Source organism: Artibeus jamaicensis, unplaced genomic scaffold (genome assembly GCF_021234435.1).
Source record: "Artibeus jamaicensis isolate MK-2021 breed Jamaican fruit bat unplaced genomic scaffold, CSHL_Jam_final contig_444, whole genome shotgun sequence".
NCBI classification, from domain to species: domain Eukaryota; kingdom Metazoa; phylum Chordata; class Mammalia; order Chiroptera; family Phyllostomidae; genus Artibeus; species Artibeus jamaicensis.
This window is the reverse complement of record NW_026521831.1, coordinates 9,432,464-9,455,627: the sequence shown is the minus strand read 5'-3', so window position 1 is coordinate 9,455,627 and position 23,164 is coordinate 9,432,464. Positions and strand designations below refer to the sequence as shown.

The window sequence follows — 23,164 nt, the reverse complement described above, 5'->3', positions numbered from 1 at the left end:
TTTCTCTTGACCTGGGAAATGGGGTGGTGGGGCTGAGAAAGGCAGCCTCCCCAAGGGGAACTCAAGGCCTTGCAGGGGACGACCACCTGCCACTGTTCCCTCAAGGCTGCCCCGGCCCCCCAGCTAAAGTCCGCTTCCTGCCCTGTAGGCAGAGTCGAGGGTCACAGCAGAGGTGGCCCGGCCTAAAGGGGTGCCCTCTGGCCCTTGACAGGGACAGTCTGCCGACCTCTGCTGGTGGAGATGCCGGGTCAGTGGGGGTTCAGAGCTCCTCACCTTTGAGGCGGGCGCTACCCCATCTTTGGAGAAGCTCCAGGGGTGGGCACACACTGTCCCTACCCTCCGTGTCCGCTGCACATCTCTGTCTGCCCACCTCACAGACACAGGAAGCACCCTCCGGGGTCTGGGCTGCAGCCAGCATACGGGGCTGCTGGCTATGTGCCCCCCATCCATTCCTTTGGTCCTGGCCCATCTGAGGACAGGGTGAGGGAGAGGGCACCCCTGGGCCACTCACGGGGCCGGGGGAGCCGCGGTTGCTCTCCTCCAGGAACTCCTCCAGGGTGACCATCTCGCTGCTCGGGGAGGCGCAGGGCCGCACCCCTGCGTGAGGCTGGGCCACACCCCTCTTCTGGACACCCTCCTGGGCGAGAGGCCCGTTCCGGGGTGGCGGGTGCTCCTGGCGACCGAGGGCAGTGCGTCGTGGGGTGCTGGCATCCCGGGGCGGAGGAGCCGCGTCCCTGCTGGGGACCAGGTCTTCGCTGCTGAAGCTCTCGGCCCTGCCGTGGAGTCGGTCGGAGGAGCCTGGGGGTCAGGGTGAGGAGACACCGGGGAACACGTCAGGCTGCCGCTCCCACCTGCCCGCCTCCGTGGGCTGCCTCCGGCTGGCGGCAAACGAGAGACCTGCCCAAGAACTCAGGGCACCTGCTTCCCGGCTGCCGCCTGGGGTGTCAAGGACATTCTGGAATGATCTGGAATCTTACACTGGCATGTGAAAACAAAATAACTCAAAATAAAAGTGGAAAACTTCTGCTCAGGCTTAAGGGAACAGCTGTCAGCACCTCACTCATCAGCTCCTGGGACAGCGCACACACTCCTGCAAAACACACAGCAAGCGGCTGGGCAGACACGCCACGTCCTGGGCCGAGAAACAAACTCGAGACGTTTGGAAGGAATCACGGCCGGCCACTTGGGATTGCAGCTGCCGGTGCTTGCCCCCTTCCCGAAGGTGAAGTACTTGGACTCAGAGGTTGGGGGGTTCGACCAGGAGCCCAGGGCTGGTCAGTGGAGAAGGGATTTGAACCCAAAGCCACTACAACTTTCAGGCCTGAGCTTGAAACTGCATGACGTGTGAACACACATGCACGATGCTTTTAAGATCCTTGCTAGTTGCATTTTAGACAACTAATACGAGCCCTGAGCCTAAGATCCGAGTCTGGCGCAAGGGTCTGAAAAGCGCAAGGAAGGGAAGGCCAGCTTACCCTTCAGAGGGAGCGGCGAGCCGTCGCTGGACGTGTTCCTGCTGCTCTCTAAGCTGCCCGGCCGCGAGGCTGGAAGGAAACGAGGACGTCACCCTGAAGGGCCGATGACCAAGCACGTCCCAGACTAAGCCGTCTAATCCGGAAAAACTTACACCACCAGGTAACTCTGTGCCACAGTTCGTGCAAACGTCCTCGGGGAAGACAGACTTCAGGATTCTCACCGGAGGGCGGGGCGCATGCAGCACAGGCAGGGAGGCTGCCCAGGAGGACAGTCTGCACTGTTTGTTCTGTGAGGTCCGGGGCTGGGGCCTCAGACAATTTGGTTAACAAGGGAAACTGGCATGGAAAGCAGGCGACAGAGGGCTATTCTGGGTAAGCCGAGACTTGGGACAGCCGGCCCTGATTACTGTGAGGAACTCTCTGGAGCACGCACGCCACGAAGCGTGTGCCCGTGCTCAGGGCAGCTGCGCCTCGGCCTTCCCTGGGAGCGGGAGCTGGGACCCTCCGGAGGGAAGAAAGCGCCTGCTTTTCCGGGTCTTTTGTTGGGAGCCGCCCCGCCTGGTTTCAGGAGCTGTAACGCCCCCATGGCTGAGGCTGAGTGAGCGACCCTGGAACCATAAGCCACTAAGGAGACAAAGCTTATCTCCCTGGCAGGAGCTCTGCTTCTGCACTTTTTTTCAGCACTGGCCTCCAGTGCTTGGTCAGTTAGCCAATGATGGGTAAGATTCCTCAAGGGAGGATTGACCTAAGGCAGGCATGATCACATGGAGGCCCCAGGGAAGGACTTGGGGGGGCTATGGAGAAAGGGGGTGATGGACCCTTGCCCCTCAGCTTTGACGAAGCCTGACTCCCCTAAGTCCGCGAGAAGTCTCTGAAATTTCCTTGGCTCTCTGTCTCCTCTGCCTGACTTAAGCCTGAAATAATGACAGAGGGCAGTGCAGCCCTGTGCACCTTTGGGCTGAACTGCACTGGGAAGGGCTCTGTGTCCTGCCCCGCCCAGCGAAGTCGGCTGTGGATTTACTGGCTCTGCGGGGCACTCGGTTCCCCAGTGCTGGTGCACCCCACACGAAGCAGGCATCGGGAGAGAACCTGTTTACTAACAGGGCAAGGGGGTGAGCCCAAACACAGTTGGTTTTCGTGAAGAGTGTCCCCTCTTTGAGAAGGGGACGTATGAGCTAAACAGTGCACCCCTGTCCTTAAAAAGGAGTGTCACTAAAAGGCAATTGTGGAACAAACCAATGGGTCTGAAAACACCTTTGTTTATTCCAGCCCCACCCTGCAAACCCCTCTGCCCTCTCTTTCCTGACAAGAGAATCTCTAGGAATCAGAACACTAAGGAAGAAAATCCTTCTCGGTCAGCCAATCAGGCTCTTTGCTGAGAATGACCAAGGGTGGTGGCAGATCCCCCATCCTGTTCCCTCCTCCCAGGATCAGGATATGAGGGCTCTGTGGGGTCCCCGTTTGACTGGAGCCTGTCTTCACCCCAAAGCTGTAAATGCCTGTGTCTGTGTGTTGGGAACTGCCCTGCCTGGTTTCAGAAGCTGTAATGCCCCCGCCCCCTTGTCCCCACCCCCATGGCTAAGGCTGAGTGAGTGACCTTGGGACCATAAGCCACTAAGGAGACAAAGCTTATCTCCCTGGCAGGGGCGCTACCTCGGCCTCTTTTACCTCATCCATAACTGGCCCCCAATGCTTGACTGGTTAGCCAATGATGGGTAAGATTCCCCAAGGGGGGAACAACCTAAGACAGGCACAATCACATGCAGGCCCCAAGGAAGGACTTGGGGGCTACAGCAAAAAGGGCTGGTGGACCCCTGCTGCTTGGCTACGTCCTCATTCTGTCTGCAAGAAGTCTCCTAGTCTCTTGGCTGCCTTACTACCCCTGCCTGACTTAAGCCTGAAATAATGCTGGTGGTGGGTTACTGCCCTGTGCTGGAAAGGGTGGGTCCCCTAGGCCAATCGGGCCTAAGAGAGACTATGTAAAATTCTATAAAACCTGCTTTGTTCAGAATGCTCTCAATTAAATGATAAGGATCCAAGTAAGCAATGAGTTTGTTCCTCAAAGTTTTATGGCTCTTTAGCTATCTGACCCTGACTCAGAATAGGCCCTCAGGGTTCTCTGTTATCTATTGTTTGATCATTACTGCCTGACAATGACTGATGAGCTTTACCTGTATTCCTGTGCAAAATGAACCAAATAAAAGCCCATTGAGGAAAAGGCTCTTGGCCCTTCTCCTTTGTGAGATTGGCCACCTTTCCTCCCCAACAAAATCATGTCTTAGTAGACTTATTCTCATCCGTAGTGGCCAGGGGAGCCCCGCAGACAGAGTCCCCCCCCACATCTGTGGGAACCCATGTCAGCACCACTCAGCCCTTCAGGCCACGGGTGGGCTCGAGATAACGCTCCCTCCCACGCTTGCTGGTGATCGCTGCAGAGGCTGAACCAGAGTTTCTTCTTTTTATTAAACAAAGAGTTTCTCACCCTTCTAGGAATTGCTTCTCGGAAATCATAAAAACCCAAAGCAACTTTTCACTTTTGAGAAGGTTGGTATAATGCAGTGTTTCTCTTCTGCAGAAATTTACAATATGCTTAAATCGGATGGCAAGGGCTTCTAACAATTTCTGGAGGAAATTTACACCTCGGAGCCACTCTGGGCCACTAAAATCAGAGTGGGAGACCTTGCTGCAATCAATGCTTCCTGCATGGGTCTCCAGAACTTCCTTAAAGCAAAGGAAATCAGAGCCTACAGAAGTAGGATACTTGACAAGTAGTGATTTCCACATCACTGGAGGTATGTAAGCAGAAGCTGCACGCTCAAGCCCCTAGGGAGAGCAGGGAAGGAGTGCTGAGGAATTCCCACTTCAGCATAACTCCACTTTTGCCAATTTTGAGTGCTGGACTTCCACAAGGACTTAGCTTGAAGGGAAAGTACCGTTGATGAAAACAGGCCAGAGAACTGAGGCTGAAGGGCACCATGCACCGACCACTCACCCTGCGGCCTGTGGCTGGCGAACTCCAGCTCCAGGGATGGTTCACAGAGGCTGTCATCCGAATTATAGCCTGTGGGGAAAACAAGGCTGGTGAGTCAGGGACCTGGTGTGCCCACAGGGAAACCAGGGCCTTTTGCCAGATGGCCACCTCTGACTCCTGCCCGGCACCTGAGTTGTGGCTCTGATGCTGCAAGTGGGGGGTGGTGACGTGTGGGTGACACCCTCGGGACCTGCTTGTACTATGTCTGCCTCTAGTTCTGCTGGGACGGCTTCATACTCCCAACTCCTACTGATTCAACTCTAAATCACGCTTCTACCCGTCCAGTGACTGGGACTCCACACCAAAGAGGTTCCTACCTAAGGACAGCGCAGCCGAGGGAGCTGACACTCAGTGAGTGCCCTGGGGCCCCTTTCCAACCTCGATGCTGCACCAAAGGCAGAGGATTGTGAAAGTGAGTCTCCTCTGGGGGCCTCATTACCTACACGTGGCTGGAGGGGGGAAAAGGAAAGAACCCACCACGGGAGCAAGATGCTGGCTCCCCAGAGGTGGAACCCTGCGCCAGCAGCCCCTAACCGGAACCAGCCCAGAATCTATGGGCACCAGCGAACTGCTCTTTCCGTGACAAGAATGAAATGCTGTGTGCCTTAAACCTGCTAGATTCTGACGGCAGACCCCGGCTCCCCTCTACAATGATGCTGGGGGTTGCCGTGGGCAGTGCTGAGTGTGCAGAGAGCCGGGGCCCTCCTGCAGCCTCTGCAGCCGTACAGACAGGCTTGGGCCCTGACTCAGGGTGGGATCCAGGCCGAGAGCCCACGGGTCCGCCAGGAGAGCTGGGCTTGCGCCACACAGGCTGCTAGAAGTCCAAGGGAAGATGGGGTTCCAGCCCCTGCTTGAGACCAGCCAGGGCTCCTGTACCCCAGAGCCCGGGAGGCTGGGGCAGGCGGCCAGCTGCCGACAGCGGACAGCAAACCACGAACCTGGCTGGCAGGTGGCACGATTCCCTAGACACCCTGCAGCTTGGGGCTGCAGTCCTCAAGGTCTGGCTGGGAGCGGAGGGCCGCCAGGCAGCCCTCGGCTCCCTCTGCTCACACCCTCCCAGGGCTCGCCAAGTGCGACTTGTAAACGATGAGGCCTGTCTGCCGGGCTGTGCGTGCAGTGGCCCTGGGAGCCCCGTGCGGGCTGTGCTGTGAGGAACACCAACCCTGCTCTCTCCAATTCCTAACATCCCGCGGCAATCGGTTTTCTGTCGTCTCTTCAGATACGTTCACCTCCAAGTTAGAAGCAGACTGTCTTTTTCAGTTTGAAGCTTTATTTTTCCCTTTCTGATTGTGTGTAAATCTCCAACCAGAAACTGAACCGGGTGGGTGGCTCTCCCCCGAACGGTTCCTTTCTACAGCCTCCTGCTCTGGTTTCACGCCTACAGCTTTGCTCATTCTGGGTCAGTGATGGGCGCTTGAAAGCTCTCATCTCTGTGGGCGCAGGCTCACCTCAGGTGTCTGGGGCCCCTGAACTGTCCCGGGTTTCACTTGGCAGGATCTGACCGAACTATTTTGCTCATCAGACAGCCCCTGAAGAGCATTTTCCTCTCGAGTCGCAGGTGTGGACACACATGGCTACTGGCATCCCAGGAGACACCCGCTTCGTAATCCTACCCCAAAGCCCCTTGTTTCTCAGAGTGGGACACCTGCCCTCCACTCTGACAGTTCAGAGACCCTGTTGAGTCTCCTCCTTGGATAATAAACCCCTACGGTTGCCTGATTGTAGCCCAAACTCTGGTTCCTGCCTGTTCTGGAGCTGCCTGGTGCCGGCACTTCCTGGGCCGTGGTGGTGGGTTCTAGGGCCTCCCCCATTAGTGGCTGAGGGTCAGGACTCAGATGGTGACGTTACCTACCCCGAGTCACAAAGCTACAGACGGGGCAGAGGCCTGACCCCGTGTCTGTGTGACGCTAGAGCCTGTCCGCAGCTTAACTCGCCTGCTGACCACCCACCTGTCCGTCTGAGATCCCTCCCGCCCAAGAGCCGGGTCTCCAGAAGGGACCCTGGGCCCCAGCTGCTCAGCCCTTGTGGTCCTGCAGGGACCCGTGACTCACCTTTGGTGCGGCTGGGGTGCCGGGAGAGGGGGGTAGAGCTGGAAGGGGTCACGGTGACGGCTGTGGATGAACAGGTCCGGGAGCCCAGCTCCGAGGGCCAGGGCTTCAGGGCTGGGTCAGCGGAGGCGTCTGTGAGGTCAGGGCGGCCGCTGTGCGGGGACCCTCGCTTTGGTTTTAGGTCCCCAGGGCCTGGGGCAAAGAAGGGCACTGAGAATGGGGCCACACAACCCCACACCACGGTGGGGCCACCACACGGAGGCCTGGAAGCAGAGGCAGCAGGGCACACGGACCACGGAGACAAAAGCCGGGCTGCGCGCCGCGGGGGCTGCGGTCCGCTCGGAGGCCCCGGGAGGCCGGCCTGGGCTCTGCCGCTGGGTCACGCGCAGCAGGAGCCCCGACGGCTGGAGACAACGCAGGGCGAGCTCAAGCGGCCACAGTAAATGTTGGCAGAAGTCCAGCAAATGAACTGCAGGGCACACCCGCCCCGTGCAGCTGTGTCTCACTGCAACCTCTGACTGAACGAGACCCTGACCGGTGTCTGCCCAGGACCACGGCAGACCCGCAGTCGTGGCCTTCGAGGCCCAGGGGGCGCCTCCTGCCAACCGGCCCCTCTACGCCTGGAGGAGGGGGGCGCTGCCTCCCCAGCGACGGGTTCACGACACCTCCAACCCTGCGCGGTGACACCGGCCGAGAGGGCGGTCTGTACCTCGTACTTGTGCCTTCCTGCAACCTCTGAATTTTCTGCCACGAACATATTCTCATGTCAAAGTTAAATAAAATCCTACATAAAAAAAAAAAATTGGAGCCCTGGCTGGTGTGGCTCAGTGGATTGAGCACCGGTCTGTGAACTACAAGGTTGCCAGTTTGATTCCCACTCAGGTCACATGCCTGGGTTGCGAGCTGGGTCCCCAGCTGGGGGCGTGCAAGAGGCAACTAACTGATCAATGTTTCTCTCCCTTTCCCTCCTTCCCTTCCCCTCTCTAAAAATAAATGAAATCTGCCCTGGATGGTGTAGCTCGGTGGATTGAGCATGGGCCTGCGAACCACAGAATCACAGTTCAATTCCCAGTCAGGGCACATGCCTGGGTTGCAGGCCAGTTCCCAGCAGGGGATGCATGAGAGGCAACCATACACTGATATTTCTCTCCCTCTCTCCTTCCTTTCCCCTCTGAAGATAAATAAATAAAAACCTAAAAGTAATAATAACAACATAAAAAAATTAAATCTGTTTTTAAAAAGTTGGAATAAGGCAAACCCCCAAATCCTTCAGCTACTTAGTAGTGGGAATGAGGACGAGCGGTCCAGACACAAGTTGAACATCAATGCCGTGGGGTTCCTGGCAGCGTCAGGACGACGCTGTTTTGCCCAGTGTCCACTGTGGAGACCCCGGCCCCTCTCCACACTCTCCCAGAGCCCTGGCCCCTGCCCCTCAGCCACCCATGTCTGGACTCACGGAGAAGCTTTTAAGCACCCAAATCTTATGACTTGAAATTGCGAAAATCTGGATTTTGAAAGATAACCTTAATGAGAAGCAAGATTCAAGTCTGGTGGAATGAGTCGAACAGGCGTCCACAGGGTGGAGGTAAAATGAGGAGCGGAGGGGGCAGAGATGAGCACACGGCAGCGATGGGGGGGAAATGCATGTTTCCGACAGCATGCGGGGGAGACAGGGCCGAGGGCCAGGACGATGCAGCCCAGGGACCCCAAAGCGGATGCAGGAGACCAGGTCAGCGCCACGGGGACTGACCTGAACGTTATAATAGCTACACGTTTATTTTTATGGTTACCTTGTTTTTATGGTGAAACTGGCTTTCCATTTACCGTACTGATAATAATCTCTCCTTGTAAAATAAACGTTAAGCGGCAATGGCGAGTCAGTTCAAGGGAAGACAGGTAAGTAATCACACGGGTCATAGAGACATGGCAGAAACCAAGGAGGTGGAACAAGGATGGCTGGAGACAGGAAACACTGCAGTAGCTAAAGGCCTCTGTGGACCGGCTCGCCCCCGCTCTGGCTGCGATATGCGTGCTGATGCTGTCTGTCTGTCCACTGTGGTTCTGACATCAGCATCCAGGGGGCCAGAGCATCTCAGCACAGTCCTAAGACTTCACTCTGGGCCCAACCCTGGCTTGGCAACATCAGGCAACATCGAGGCAATCACTCAAAATGCTTGAACAGAGCAATAAATCCTTCAAAATACAGAACACATCGAAAGAGTGCCTTACTTGCAAAAGCCAACAATTCCGTGCTCTGACAAAGAACGTGGATAAAAGGGCAGCAGTTTCAAATTTAGCGGCTTACAAATAAATCTTAAAAAGTAATCTCACTGGACAGAGGGCGTACATTTTCGGAAGCACAGCGACAACGGACCAGTTCTGCGTCACACACGGGCATGACATAAGCCTGCAGGTGCGAGAGAGGGGGCAGCACACGGCCAGGGGACTTACTCGGCAGGGACATCCTGGCCCGAGGACCTGTGCTCGGATGTCCCGAAGCTCCCCTAAAACTGTGCTGCGCCGGGGTACGGTCCAGAGGGTGTGGCAACTCATCTTCTCTTTTGAAATCGGAATCCACGCTGGCTACTTTAAGCTTGGCTGGGAATTGGGGTCAGGAGGAGGGGTCCGCTATGTGGTCCTCTGGCCTTTAGGTACTGCTTGCTTGTTTGTTTGAATTTCAGAAATGAAGGAGGGTACGTGATGAAGACACCGATAAAGGAAGAGGATTAGAAATCTCCAATTTCGGAAAAAGAGACAGACTCGTTAGGGGAGGGTGGAGTGTCAGAGGAAGACCAGAATCGCAGGCGTTTAGAGAAAGCCGGGTGGGCCGATGGAGACTTGTCTTTGTCCTTGCTTTTGCTTCTCAAAAAGGGACTCTTTTTGCGTTGAGTGGCTAAATTGTTATCCCCCGGATCACCCAAGAGAGGAAGGAAAAAAAACAAAACAGCAAATTAAATGAAATGCGTAATAACAACAAATGACGCTAAGTGGGCTAATGTACTTGGGAAATGAGAGCCCCGTCCAGCCCAGGGGAGAGGAAAACTGCCCACCACGCAGCTGGGATTGGCTCGGACTCAATTCAACTGCTCTGTGGCGTCTTCGCGCCGGCGCTGTCCTTACGGGGCACGTGAGGAGAGCACTGTGCTGCTCCAGGAGCCGGTGCGCTGGACTGTTTTCCAATTTCAATGTGTTGAATTACTAAAGAAGGATGTTTATTCGTTTAGGGCCAGCATTTCTCCCTCACCCATTCTGACGCCAGGATCCCTGGGGGCCCCGCTCCTGCTCGAGGGCGCTCAGCGACCGGCTTCTGTCCTGCTGGACACCACGGCCCACCCGAGCGAGCCCTCATCATTCCTGTACACCTAAAGGAACCCCTCTGGGCAGGATGAGTGTGAAAACAAACTATCTCTCTGTGGTACCAAGACACCCTCGACATCAAGAATGATTCCCTATGCAGCCTCTACTCTAAACCTACATTTTACAGCCTTTAAGTTACAGAGTCTTCTCAGAGCAGACCCTTGGTCTAACTTTCTGAACATGTCCTACGTTGACATAACTGATTTATCCGATTTCTGATTTAGGATTAAAACAGATGCTGGAACCTCTGTTATTTCTTTCTCCACAGCACCACCTGGTGGCCGCAGGTCACGCTACAGGATAAGGAACCAACTTGTCAAGGCTGGTGCCCCAAGTCTGTTGGCACCCTCAGGGACCAAAGCAGCTTTGACTCTGGGCAGCACTCACAGCGGTTAAGAGCCCGGGCTGCGTGACGTGCCAGACAGGTGCTCGGACCCCAGCTCTAGCACTTTTCTCTGGGCAGCTGGGGCGCCTGGCCTCCCTTCCTCAGCTCTGACATGTGGACGGCAAGCGCGCCCACCTCGCCCGGCAGTGAGGAGGGCTAAGTGAGGCAGAGAGAGCACGCAAGCCCACTGCAAGGGGGCCGAGCCCAGAAGGAGCGCCCGCTCCCTGGCTGCTGTTCCCAACATCTGTCCAAGCTGCTGGATCCCGAACCAGCATGGCGGTTCGGACTTCAAGTACCACCTTCCTCCGAAAGCTCTCCTGGCTCAATTAGGCTGGTCACGGTTAATTAATCCACCGTAGACAATAATGCAAGTTGTTGTCAAGAAATTTAAACAGCCAGTATGAAAACCTGAGGCAACAGAGCCCCTCCAGATAAAAACAGGTGCTGACGAGTTTCGTCGTCTTTTAGCGGCTCGTCAGCCCTGCACCTAATCCGTCTCCTGGAGAAAACAGCAGATGCCAGTGTTACACGTGTGTGTGCACGTGTGCGCATTTCTGCATTGCAAGTGACACGCCGGGACTGAGAAGTCATGAACGTCCCAGGAAAGGCTCGTGCATGTCACACTCGGGAGGCGGCTTGTCCCCGGCCCTCAGCGCTGTAGCATCAGCCCGAGAGCACACCAGTCTCAGGCCGGAGCCTGGTCCTCACAAGTCCCAGGGTCCTTTGCAAAATTTAAATTTCTCAGGAGGCAGGTCTGGCAGGCAGACAGAAAAATAACCTATAAGATGATACTCAAAAGTAAATTTGAAAATTTAACCTATTTAAGGCAACGGTTGGGTTCAGTCAATTGTCAGATGCATATTCCCACTGCCTCTGAAATGAGGAGGTGGCTTTGAGCATGTCTCCCACTCACGGCAGGCTAGGCGACAAAACTGTCACCGCCACAGCCAATTTACTTTCTTTTCACACGTGCACAACTGTGCCGCTTGTAACCAATAGCCTCTTAGACTCGATGAAACACAGCACGTGCAACTAGAAATCCATTTCAGAACCTCTGGCAAACTCCGAACGTGCTAAGTGACGAGGGAAGCCGCACCCCCTGGCAGTAGGACTCAAGGCCAGATCAGGGTGGGGGAGAAAACCAGACCTGCCTGTCAAAGTGACACAGAGACCAGAGCCACCTAGGGCCCTGCTGAAGATCCCGCTTGTGCCCATTCCGTGTGAAGTGCACCGGGGTCCCCCTACAGGACTGCCTTTGATGGGTACATGGAAAGCCCAGAACACGCCACTGAGCCTGTCTCTCTGGTGCCTGTGCGGACATCAGCTCTGGGTGTTCGAGTCCCTACCACATACGTGTGGGGTGATGCTTCTCATGCCAAAGTAGCTGAATTGGTATCGGCCAGAATTGGTATCGGCCGAAATGGCGCAACACTGACGTGGGTTTGTATTTCCCCTTGGTTGTTAACCACCTAAGGAGGCAGATGTGCGTGCATGAAGCATACCCTTCTATCTTCACACACACGTGCACACCCACAAACACGCATACCCACACACTGTCACACTGGTTCTACACTGTCCACGAGGAAGATCTGAGACCCGCCCCTTCCCTCCCCGCCCGCCTGCAGCCAGGCCAGCCCCTCCTACCTTTTCCGGCGGGCCCGTTGCGGGTGTCTCGCTCTTCTACGCCATTTGAGCTGGATGGGGCGGCCTCGGGGGGCTCCGGCTGCGATCTGAGAGGCTGAGAAGCCGCGGGCGAGGCTGGGTCCGAGCACTCCAGCGGCCAGGGAGGGTCGTCTGCAGTTGACTTCGGTCGTTCTCTGGAACCCTCTTTCTTTGGTTTGATGAATTTGACTAAGGCTTTGGCTCCAATCCAGTGGTTTTTCCTAGTTGGAAGTGGGGTTTTAGAACACAGCTGACCCTCACTGCTCCTCCAAGCAGGTCCCTGGGGCCCTAATGCAAGCCGGGATTTCCCTCACCAGCCTGGGAGGTTGGCTGTCCAGGTGGGGCTTAGAATGGTGGTGCTCTTTGCCGTCACCACAATCATTGTGTCTGGGGCTCATGCGGTGGGGCATAATTCGCAGTTAATCCGCACTGACCCAGGGGCAGCAGAAGCACACACTCGGCAGAAACCCACATTCGCCCCTCGGGAAAACAGAACTTCGGACTCAGCTCTCGGTGCGTGGGTATCTGTGCGAGATAGAGGAAGTGCCGCTGGGCCCATCTGATCTAGGTTTGTTGGCAATTTTCCCCATGAAAATGCCATTTTCTGGGAGTGTCAGGAACCTCTTCGTTTTGCGGTGGAGCTGTTAACAAGTGTCGTAAGCTGGCACACTCTGACCCTCCCTGGCACTGAGGAGTCTGGGGCAGGGGGAAGACGGCAGGGAGGAGTGGGCTGAATTACAAGTAAGCAGCGCACCGCAGCTCACCGGAACCAGCGGCATTCCCACACGAGAACCACAGCGAGGTTCTGGTCCCGGCTCTGCCACCGAACAGCCCTGTGCCTGCACAGACCCCTCCATGTCCTCAACCGTGCCCCAGTTTCTCTGCCAACAGAAGGTTCTGGCAGAGACTCTGAAGCTCTGATTCTGTGGCTCCGACAGAGAGGCCTTGCAGGGTCCTTGGAGACTCTGCCTGCAAGGCTGGGCTGGGGCAGGACAGCATGAAGGGCCTGCTCCTGGGGCTCGGGCCTGGGGGAGCCCTGCAGCCTGGGTGCCGGCAGCCCCAGAGACCGAGCCAGCCCACAGCGGGGCGGCAGCTCTTTCTGGAGAACAGAATGTGTTTGTGAAGCCGCCCTGGTCCTGGTGAATCCAGAGGCACTCAGCTAAGGCCCAAGGTTCCCATGTTTGAAGACCACGGGTGTGGGGCCAGGGGTCTGGCCCAAGCTTCCTTCCCAAACAGAAACATGGTTTTCCGTGCCCTGTTAAATCTTGAGACAAAGCCTGATACTAGAGCTTTCCTGGCTGTAAAACCAGGCCCTCTCTGCCTGCTTAAGAGGGCTCGTGGCCAGCTGGCAGCGGCCAGGCCTCAGCGGGAAACCCTGAGCACAGGGAGCGGGGCTGAGAGACTCCACCCTCTTCCCGCGCTGGCAGGGCCTGCACGCAGACGGCGGCCGGCAGAGACACGGCCCCCCAACTGGCCGCAGTTCGCCCCTACTCGTGACCGAGCGCATCTTCTGCCCCGTGTTTATTAAGCTGCTGAAACTTAAGCCGACTCACTTCTTTGGAGCAGGGTCATAGAACTTGTACTGGTCCATGATTTTTTCTTCCAGTTTCTCCTTATGTCTCCGTAAGGCATTTAATTTGTCTCTGTGACAGAGGAGAGAAAAAAACAGTCTGATTTAAAAAAAAAAACGCACAAATCTACTCAGCAGCTCAGCCTGGGTCCTTTTCTGGGATTCAGACACCACGGTTCCCGTGACCAGCACGATCGCCAAGGTGGGAACACATGGATGGAAGTGTCCGGGACCCCTGACCCCCCGAGGAGACGTGCCAAAAGCCGAACACCAACTCAGGAGAGCAAGCTCTGAACCGACTGAAAACTCAAGCTGGGAGACCCCGGGGCCTTCCTGGCAAGGTCGGTTCTGGACACTGGGTACTTGGAGTCAGAGCCAGGGCTGAGCTAACTCCTGCTGGTGCAGGTCTATGGCACCTGGAGTGGAGGGGAGGGAGGGGTCTGCCCTCGGTGAGTTTGATGGGCATCAAGGTTAACAACAAAGTCAGCTTCACAAAGTCAGACCTCTGACCTGGAGCCATTCTGACTAACACTGGGTCTCTGATAACAAGTCCTAGGAACAAACTCAGGCCTTTCTGGAGTCAGGGCAGATGAGAGCAAAGTGGGCCTTGGAAGCCCAGAGGGCGTGGGGGGGGCACTCGGGAATGAACCGGGCCCAGCAAATAGGCCACTGCCTTGGGTGGGGTGGATCTTCTGATGTTTTTTCCTCAAAGAACCCAGAAACCCAGGGTGTGAAGCAAAAATCTCTTGATTTCTAAATGTTGGAAATCAGTTCACATTTTCAAAGACACGGGAAGGACCAAAGAGACGCCCCTTGAGCCCTGGGCCGCCAGAGGGCAGCCCTGCTTGCTGGGAGGGAGTCTGGCCTTCCTGGAATGGACGGACGGCATGTTCATCTGACCTTCCCTGGTCACAAGGAAGGACAGTCCCATCATCACGGAGGGGTGAGGACCGCACAAGACGCATCTTAGATTACCCGACTTCCAAACCACTGGACTTCCAGTACCGAGGCTCTTCTTCCTCCCAACCTCCGTTCTGGCAGCAGCTCCCTAGGCCCCGTCAGCCAGCATCCCTCACACGCTCACTTCCCAGTGAGTCCGACTCATTAGCCAACATGGGAGCCTTCCCTCTGGTGCTCCCTGCACCTTCCCTGCCCCCAGACCACGCCGGGCTCCATCTTCATGCCCCCTCCCACTGCTGAGCCTCCTCCCCACCTGGGTCAGCAGCAGAACCCCCAATTCCCACCACCACGCTTCCCCCTCTGCGCCCCACGGAGCTCCCGGACATCTGCCTGGGGTGCACAGAGCTCTGCTCACACCCCTCCACCCCTACTGGTTTCTGGTGCCCAGGAAACTGGTCCTGGACACCTGTCGGGGCCTACGCCGAAGCCGGGACTCCGTGCACACTGGCGGGCGGAGGGCAGCCACGGCACACACACAGTCCACGACCCAGCTCGTTCAGGAAACCAGACACAGACAGAAAGGGCTCAGCCTCCGATCTGAACCCCAGAGCTCACTCTAACCACTGTGGTATTTTTTAAAGTGAACTCAATTCCTAAAGCAGATTAAGCAGCTGCTGACAGTGGGCAGTGTCTTCAAAAGCAAACAAGAGCCGATCATCCCTACTCACAGAAACCTAGAACGATTCCATGGACAAGCAGGGAAGGAGGTGCCACTGAGACTGTCTGTCCCCTTGTCCCCAAGACACCCCGGCCCAGGCGGTTCTGTGCCTGGCACGCCAGGCTCCCTCTGCCGACAGGTGCCCGCCTACACCCCTTACATGTACTGCTTCTGCTCCTCGTGGTACTGCTCCTTGCTCTCCATGTTCTGCTCCAGAAGCATCTGGTTCTGCTGGCTCAACAGCTGGATCTGGCTCAGGAGGTGGTGGTTTTCTTCCTCCAAGTTCCCCTTGAGACGGGAGAGCAGCTGAAACACAGACCACCGACGTCTCACACATGGGGCGCCCTGGTCCCCGCTGCTGGGAGCGCACCTCCCACAGAAGACAAAGACTGTGTACACGGAGAGGGCCGTCATGGCCAGTGACACGGGACAGCCCTCTGCAACGGCGCCGCCCAACCCAGCGGCCAAGGGCCATGCATGGCTACCGAGCACCGAAAACGCAGCCAGTCCGAGCTGGGACGTGGCATTAGTGCAAACACACAACCGAGTCTGAAGACTTAATGACCGTTTAAAAAAAAATAACATAAAATCTCATCAATAAGTTTTTTGGGGGTTACCTGTAATAGTTTAAATATGAGCTAAATAAAGTATATCATTAAAATTAATCCCACCTGCCCTGGCTGGTGTGGCTCAGTGGATTGAGAGCTGGCCTGCAAACCAAAGGGTTTGATGCCCACTCAGGGCACGTGCCTGGGTTGCGGGCCAGGTCCCTAGTGGGGGGTGTGAGAGGCAACCACACACTGATGTTTCTCTCCCTGTCTCCCTCCCTTCCTCTCTCTCTAAAACTAACATAAATTTTAAAAATCTTTAAAAAATTAATCCCACTCGTTTCCTTTTACTTTTTTAACAAGGCTAGTAGGAAATTTTGTATTGCATGTGGCAGCTTGCATCCTATTTCTATCGGACAGCTCTGCCCTAGAAGAGGTTTGGCACAGTTTTTCGGTGAAGAGCCAGAAAGTAAGTATTTAGGGCTTGCTCTCAGGACAGCAGTCCCTAGTGCAGCTACTCATCTCTGTTGTCTCGGCAGGAAAGTCGCCCCAGAGACGGAGGTTCCGCACGGGGGGGACTGTGTGGTAAAAAAACAAACTTTACTTGTGGACACCGACATCACTTGCCACCAAATATCCTTCTTCTGATTTCTCCCAACCATTAAAAAGTGTTAGCGCTATTCTTGGTGCAGCTGTACGAAGCCAGGCGGGGCTGGTGCTGACTTCAGGCCGAGGTGGGCCAGCACCCGCTCTGGGGCAGCCGTGTGCTTGGTGGGGCAGGAAAGTCATGAGCTCTGGCTGCAGACACACTGGGCTCCCACCCACGACTTGAGAGGGGTACGAATGGGAACCCCAGGCCACTGTGAGAATTAAATGAGGTAACACAGGTGAGCCCAGAGCGGGGAGGACAGGAATAAAATGATGACCGCCCGCCCATGCAGGGAGCAAAGGTCAGGTGAAAGGTGTTTGTGGATGCATCCCCGCCAGTCACGGTGTTTGGTCCGTTCAAACGCTTCTGCTTCCCTCCTGTCCTCTGTGTGACCTTCATGCGGGTGAGGACCCATGCTGACCTGGCCGAGCCCGAGGCAGTGAGATACCCCCTGGTGCCCTGAGGCCCAGCGGCCCAGGCCTCACCTCGCAGTGGTTGTCCAGCTTGGTCAGCGAGATGTCCATGGTCTGGTGCTGCTCCTTCAGCTCGTCGCACCGGGCCTGCCAGCGGTTCAGCTCCAGCTGCGAGGTGTTCAGCGCTGTTTTCAGCTCCTTGGTGTGTGTGTGCAGCTCCTCGTACTCCCCCTTCAGCTGCTGGTGCAGGAAGTTGACCCTGGGCGGGGAGAGCCACGAGGCCGAGGGCTGAGGGGCACGCCCAGGCTCCGTCCCAGCTGTGCTCCCTCAAACAACACGGCAGCCTCTCTGGGCCTCAGTCGTTCTTATGTGTATTTAAGTGTGTGGTGGGTGTTGAGCAAAAGCAGTTTTTAATCCACGTCTGCTGGGGTTCTGTGAAGGTGCCCCCACGCTGGGCTGGGGGAGACAGAACAGGCAGGCTCCGGCGTTGCTCCCACAGAGCAACACTGTCAACCAACAATCCTTTATGTTTAAGGCCTTAGCATAGCTGCCTATGTGGAAAAAGTTCTTCTATTACAGCACTTTTAAGCCCTCTCTGGCTGGAGCGTCATCCGTGCACCAGAGCGGTGACGGGTTCGACTCCCAGTCCGGCACCTGCCTGGGTTGTGGCACCACCAACGTGAGAGACTAACTTTTCTCTCTTACATCAGCATCTGTCTAAAACCAATAAACGAATCCTTGGTGAGGATTTTTTAAAAACCCACTTTTAAAAACTCTAAATCGGAACATTTTTGCTCTGAAATTCCCTGTCTGTGCCCAACTCCTCTCCCAGTTCCAGGCCCCTTTCTACTTTCGACTCCTGAGAGAAATAAAATATGAGATGCTGGGGTATGATGTGATTCCACTGACATCACCACCCCCACCGCCCATCTGGGGGCTCCTGGGGGAAGATTTATATCAGAGAAGCTCAAACTACAGGAGGCTTGCGGACTCAATGTGAACAGATGTGTCTCGCTTGGCCCACACCATGGTGCTTTGTCTTGTTTTTTAATTAACCAGTTTATTAACATTTAAAAATTTTAAAGGTTCATTATCACCACTGAAATGTGTAGCCTCTTGGAAGAGAAAAGCATAAACAAAGGATGACCCAGCAGCCCGGGCCCGCCAGGGCCCAGGAGTGTACTCCGCCTGCTGGTCTGGTCTGCCGAGGACACTCCCTCCACTGCGCCTGCCCCCCGCAGGCACCCCAGTCTGTGGCCCCTCCATACATATCACAACAAGGCTGCAGGAAGGAAGCAGCTTCCTGTGGCCACGCCTCCAGGTTTTGTGGAGACAGGCCTTGCACTGAAATCCTGATCGTGCCACTAACTGGGAGCGCTGACCTCAAATGAGCTACTTAACCTCTCTCAGCCCATTTCCTTGTCTGTTAAAAAAAAAAAAGGGTAAGAACAGCCTTGTTGTTTGCAGTACAATGTTCTATCGCGTCACCTCGAATGTGAATGAGTGTAACTGAAACTGTTTCCAAAGGTTCCTGGTCTCTGCCCATATTGCTGTCCCCTGATCAAGACAGGAAGGTGCCTTCTGTGACAAACGGACAGCCAGTGTGCTCGTGCCTGAGGATCCGGCAGTGACCGCGCACGTCCCCGTGAGGATCACGCAGCCCTGCCCTTGGGAACACTACTCGGCGTGAGTTCAGCATCCATTTGGGGCGCATTTCGAACGGTGAAACCGCCACCCAAGGCACAAAGTGCAGCAGAACACCAGGGCACTGGAGGGGCCCCGGGAAGGACGCTCCCGGGCAGTGCGAGGGCCAGCGCGGGGTGGGGGCCCGAGGCCCGTGCGACCCCGGCTGCAAACGTGCACCTCGGACCCCGGTGTCTGGGTGCTCTGGCCACACCCGGGGTGAGTGCCATGAGTGCCGACTGGGGGTCACACGTGCATCTCAGCGGGCAGGTGAACTCACACACAGGGAACCCGTGCATGAGGACCAGAGACTGACGGAGGTGCCCGTGCCCGGTACAGTCACTGCCGTCACCAGTGCGGAGGCCGAGGTTATCCACCCTGAGACAACGCGCCGTCCCGGCCACCAGCTCCAGTCCCCTTTTACCCATTACCATCCAGCTGTTACTGTGACAAGGTTTGTGGAAAACACTGTCACCGGAGACTCACTGGGCCTAAAGCCCAGCAGGGGTGTGACAGAAATCCCAGCACCTGCTGCAGCCCGGGGGCGGGGCGGGTACCTGTCCAGCTCTCCCTGCAGCCTCTGGTTCTCGCTCGCCGCGATGGCGTTCGTCCTCTGTTCCTGCTGCAGCGCCTCCCGCTCGGTGTTCAGGACCTTCTCCAGCTCCTCCAGCTCCGCCTTGTGCTTCAGCATGTCCTCGTGCCTGTCGGGGGGAAGCATGCCTGCTGGAGACGGACACCCCAGAAGACGGCAAGGCCCCCCCACAGGCGGCTTCTCTGCAGAGCTGAGGACGGGGATGGGCGGGCAGTGGGGTTGGACAGCAGAGAAACGGGAGAGTGGCTCCGGGGACAGATGTGCAGGTCGACGTCCAGGCCAGGCCAGCTCTGAGGGGCAGAGTTCTCCTCCCACGCGACGTGTCTCCGGGGGCCCTTCTAGTCCCATCAAAGCTGCCGTCCTCTGCTAGCCCACTGGGAACACAGTGACTGCTTCCTGCACTCCAAGCCCTTCTCGTAGGGAGTTACATTTAGGTTACAAGGGGGTCCACTAAGCACGAATGCATCTAAAAGCATACACAGCTGAATGCAATAGCTAATGTCCCTCACAGGGGCCTGGGTAAGCCCTCCACCCAGCTCAGGCACAGTGAGTCTCCCGTTCTGAGTCGGGCCGTGTGGGGGCCTGGAGGCTTGCCTGGTGGGGCCCGTGCAGCTGTAAGGGCCAGTTGTGCACACACACACACATGCACACACCCCCCCATTCACTAAGGCACCCCCAACCCAGCCCTTACCCTCCCCAACACCGTCCCCCTCAGCTTGGGGGCTGTCATTTCCTTCCTGTCTCAATCTGCACAGGTTCCCGTGCAGCCATCTCTGGAGCGCAGCAGGGAACAGGGATGACTCCGGACCAGCCCCGGCTGTCCCTCCTGCCTGCTGGAACCTTCTGTGTTCAGGAATGACTCGGGAGCTCCCCAAGGCCAAGGCGGTGACTGAGTCATCACCTTTCCATCTCCCCATTCAGGCAAATCCCTTTCCAGACCCCTGAGTTTTCCCTGCTCATGGGAAGGCTGACAGAGACCGCCCGGTGGTCCAGCGTGTTTGGCCTTTGTCTGCGGGTGCCCCACCCCCCATCAGCTGCGCCTGCAGCATCTGACCGGAGCCACGGCTGTGGGGGACTTGAACTCAGAAACCTGCCCCAGGGGCAGTGAGGCTTAGCCACAGGGCAGAGGCTGCCCCGACGTGGCACCGTGGAAAGCTGGAGGCGGGGGGGCCTGTTGGCTTTCGGGGCTAACGATTCTGGAAAAATGCATCCAGATCTGACAAATCAGGGCCAAGACCATTAGGGTCCCCAACTCCCGCTTCCCTGATGTAACGTCTAGGAAAAACCCACGGATCAAACACATTCCCGCCACTAGTGACGACCTGACTGCAAAGCAGGAACTGCGTGAGTCTCACTCACTCTCCGGTGAATGTGTGGGAACTAGTGTCTGATTGAAGGGCCAAATGACATGAATACAGAGCCACTGTCCCTGTGTTCCAGGCACCTGCGCCTCTAAACCTGCAGCCCTGCCCTGGCTGGTGTGGCTCAGAAGACTGAGCACCGACAGTGAACCAAAGGGTCACTGGTTCGATTCCCAGTCAGGGCACATGCTGGGGTTGAAAGCCAGGTCCCCACTAGGGGGTGCATGAGAGGCAACCACACACTGATGTTTCTCTCCCTGTCTCCCTCCCTTCCCATCTTTAAAAATGAAACAATAAAATCTTTAAACCTGTAGCCCTGCTTCAGATAGACCAAGGGGCTTCCAGCTATCTGTCCAACCAGCCAAAACTACCAAGTAAAACGTGTCTGCGTGTTCTGTCAAGCAAGAAAGGACAGGCAGACCACCACCGAACTCCTCCCTCAGAGCCAGGCAAATCCCGCCTGCACAAACCTGCCCCGTCTGAACGGACGTTACGAACACAAGGACATTGTTGTCATACAGAACAGGACACCAAGGAGGAGACCCGAAGAGCCTGGTGAGGGGCGGGCGCCACGCTGGTTCCAGCGTGTGAACACTTTTTGCTCCGAATCACAGGTCAGCTGGGTACGTCCAGACGCAGCGCCTGGCGTGCAGCAGACGCTCGCTACGCACTGCACGAGTACAGGACGGTGCAGGAGGAGGGCGAGGCGGAAACGCCGAGAGGCAGAAGGTGGTCATTTTGGCTGGAAGAAACCCAGTCTGATAGGCGGAGGCGTCTCTCGGCGCCCCTGAAGGGTGGAGATGTGGGCGGATGGTAAAGTGGGTGGAAGGCCCTGGAGACAGGTCACAGGAAGCCCTGGGTAAGTGTATACGCGAAAGCCGTCACCACAAACAGCATCATCGGATGCCCTCGCCAGGCTTTGCTGGCTCCCCGAGTTCCCTGGATCCCCATGACGGAAGCTCCCTGCACCTCGGCTGCTCCTGCTAAAGACCCGGCGTCTGCTTAGCATCTTGGGGAGGCCGAGTCAAGGCAGACACCGTTAGCAGGGACGTGTCGCAGGCACAGGAGGTGGACGGCCGCTCCCTCCTGCACTGGTCCAAGCAGACACGTCTCCTGCTCTCTCCTGCATTCCAGTCCCATGCACATCACACCTGCCCCGGGGCCCGGAACAAGCAGGATCTGCCGGGAGGGCGCTCAGTGCACACAAAGTGCACATGGTGGACTCAGTGCACACAAAGCCCCGATTTGTCAAGTGAGCAAAGTCAAGACTCACGCATTTTAATGAACACCGATTCCACCTGAAAAGTGGAGAGCAAGGGTGGTGAGTGGGCGGTCATGAAACGGCGGAGTGCTGATGCTGAGTGACAGGTACACAGGGCTTTCCCTGTACTATTCTGTCTACTTCTACACGTTTAAGAGTTTCCAAAATTGAAAGTTAGAACAAAAAAGGCAGCTCAGACTCTAAGAAGGACGGAAAGGCCTGGGCCGGCAGGTGAGGCATGCAACCAGAAAACGCAGCTGTGTGAACTTCTCCTTGCTCTTGGTTTGGAGAGAAAAGGAAGGAGGGGATGGGAATCCTCAGGGGAGTGGGGGGCCCCGATGCTGACACAGGTTTCCCTGAGCTGGGATTAGCTGTGCCCACCCTTCTCCGCCCGGGACCCTCCTGCCCCCCAGCGGCACAAACTCTACCTCGCTGAGGGTGACGTTTGCTCTCCCCCTCTCTCTGGGGACGTTCCAGTGCCCCAGGTACTGAAGCAGCACAGAGGAGCCGCCATGGGCCAGAGCGGAGTGGGGACAGGGCCCCAGGGAGCCCGCCAGCCGCCCCACGCACCTCTCCCCGAGCGCCTTGTGCTCCAGCTCCAGGTTCCGATGCAGCGTCCTCAGGCAGCTGTGCTGGCGGATGAGGGCCTCGTACTCGGTGGACTGGTGCTCGTGCAGCGCGCCCAGGTGCTCGTGGTCCTGCAGCAGGGCCTCGTAGGCGGCCTTCAGCTGCTCCTGCTGCTTCTGCATGTTCTCGAGCTCACTCTCCTTGGCCGCCTGCTGGTTCTGCAGCAGCGTGTACTGCGCAGTGAGTGAGGTGCTCTGGGAGGTCAGAGTGGAATTTTCCACCTGCCGGGAGGGAGAAGGTGATGACGCCTCACTGGGTGCAGGCCCTGGGGAGCCGCAGACCCCGTGTCCCCACACATCGTGAGAAGCCAAGAGCAGGTCAAGGGACCGTCAGGGCAGGCAACACCAGCTGGGCTGAGGCCAGTTCTACCAGGACAGCGTAAATGAACTGCCGCATGGCACTGAATGCCCCCAATCCACAAATGTGACCTTCCGGGCAAATTATGTCCTTTTTCTAGACAAGCTCCTTGGGTGCCCTCTTTGGCTACTTTTAAAAGCCTACTTTAAAAAAAAAAGTAGACACAAAATCAGTCGGGATATTGAATGCCTGAACACCACTCCAACCAATTCAACCTGGTGTTCACAGATCGCCCATCCGACCACACCCAGAACCCCCAGGACACCGAAGAGGAAGGAACATCCTCACTCACTCGGGGGCCAGGTTACCCCGATATCAAACCCGGACAACGTGGCAAGCACAACACAGGCCAAACCGCAATTTCACACCCACTTTATTTTGACTAAAGAACAAACCCCAACCTCTTTGCCCGGTGGTTTCCTGTGTGTTGTCCCTGCCTGTCACTTACCTACATTCAAACACTTTTCTCAGAAACTGTACAAATGAATGGTAGTTCATTTCCCCACAATCTCTTATCCACAACTACA

The 23,164-nt window shown here is 56.5% G+C and overlaps 1 protein-coding gene across 1 annotated transcript in view; it reads right to left on the bottom strand.

The window, feature by feature from the left end:
- Positions 1–23,164, bottom strand: part of CCDC88C (coiled-coil domain containing 88C) — a 110,141-nt gene that overhangs the window by 2,550 nt on the left and 84,427 nt on the right. The window contains exons 20-29 of the mRNA XM_037130217.2: positions 22,224–22,501; positions 18,997–19,140; positions 16,829–17,015; positions 15,307–15,452; positions 13,512–13,601; positions 11,941–12,179; positions 6,558–6,746; positions 4,468–4,536; positions 1,476–1,544; positions 512–798 (exon numbers count right to left, since the gene is read on the bottom strand). Of these exons, the coding sequence (XP_036986112.2) occupies positions 512–798; positions 1,476–1,544; positions 4,468–4,536; positions 6,558–6,746; positions 11,941–12,179; positions 13,512–13,601; positions 15,307–15,452; positions 16,829–17,015; positions 18,997–19,140; positions 22,224–22,501 (1,698 nt within the window). The remainder of the gene's footprint in view (positions 1–511; positions 799–1,475; positions 1,545–4,467; positions 4,537–6,557; positions 6,747–11,940; positions 12,180–13,511; positions 13,602–15,306; positions 15,453–16,828; positions 17,016–18,996; positions 19,141–22,223; positions 22,502–23,164) is intronic.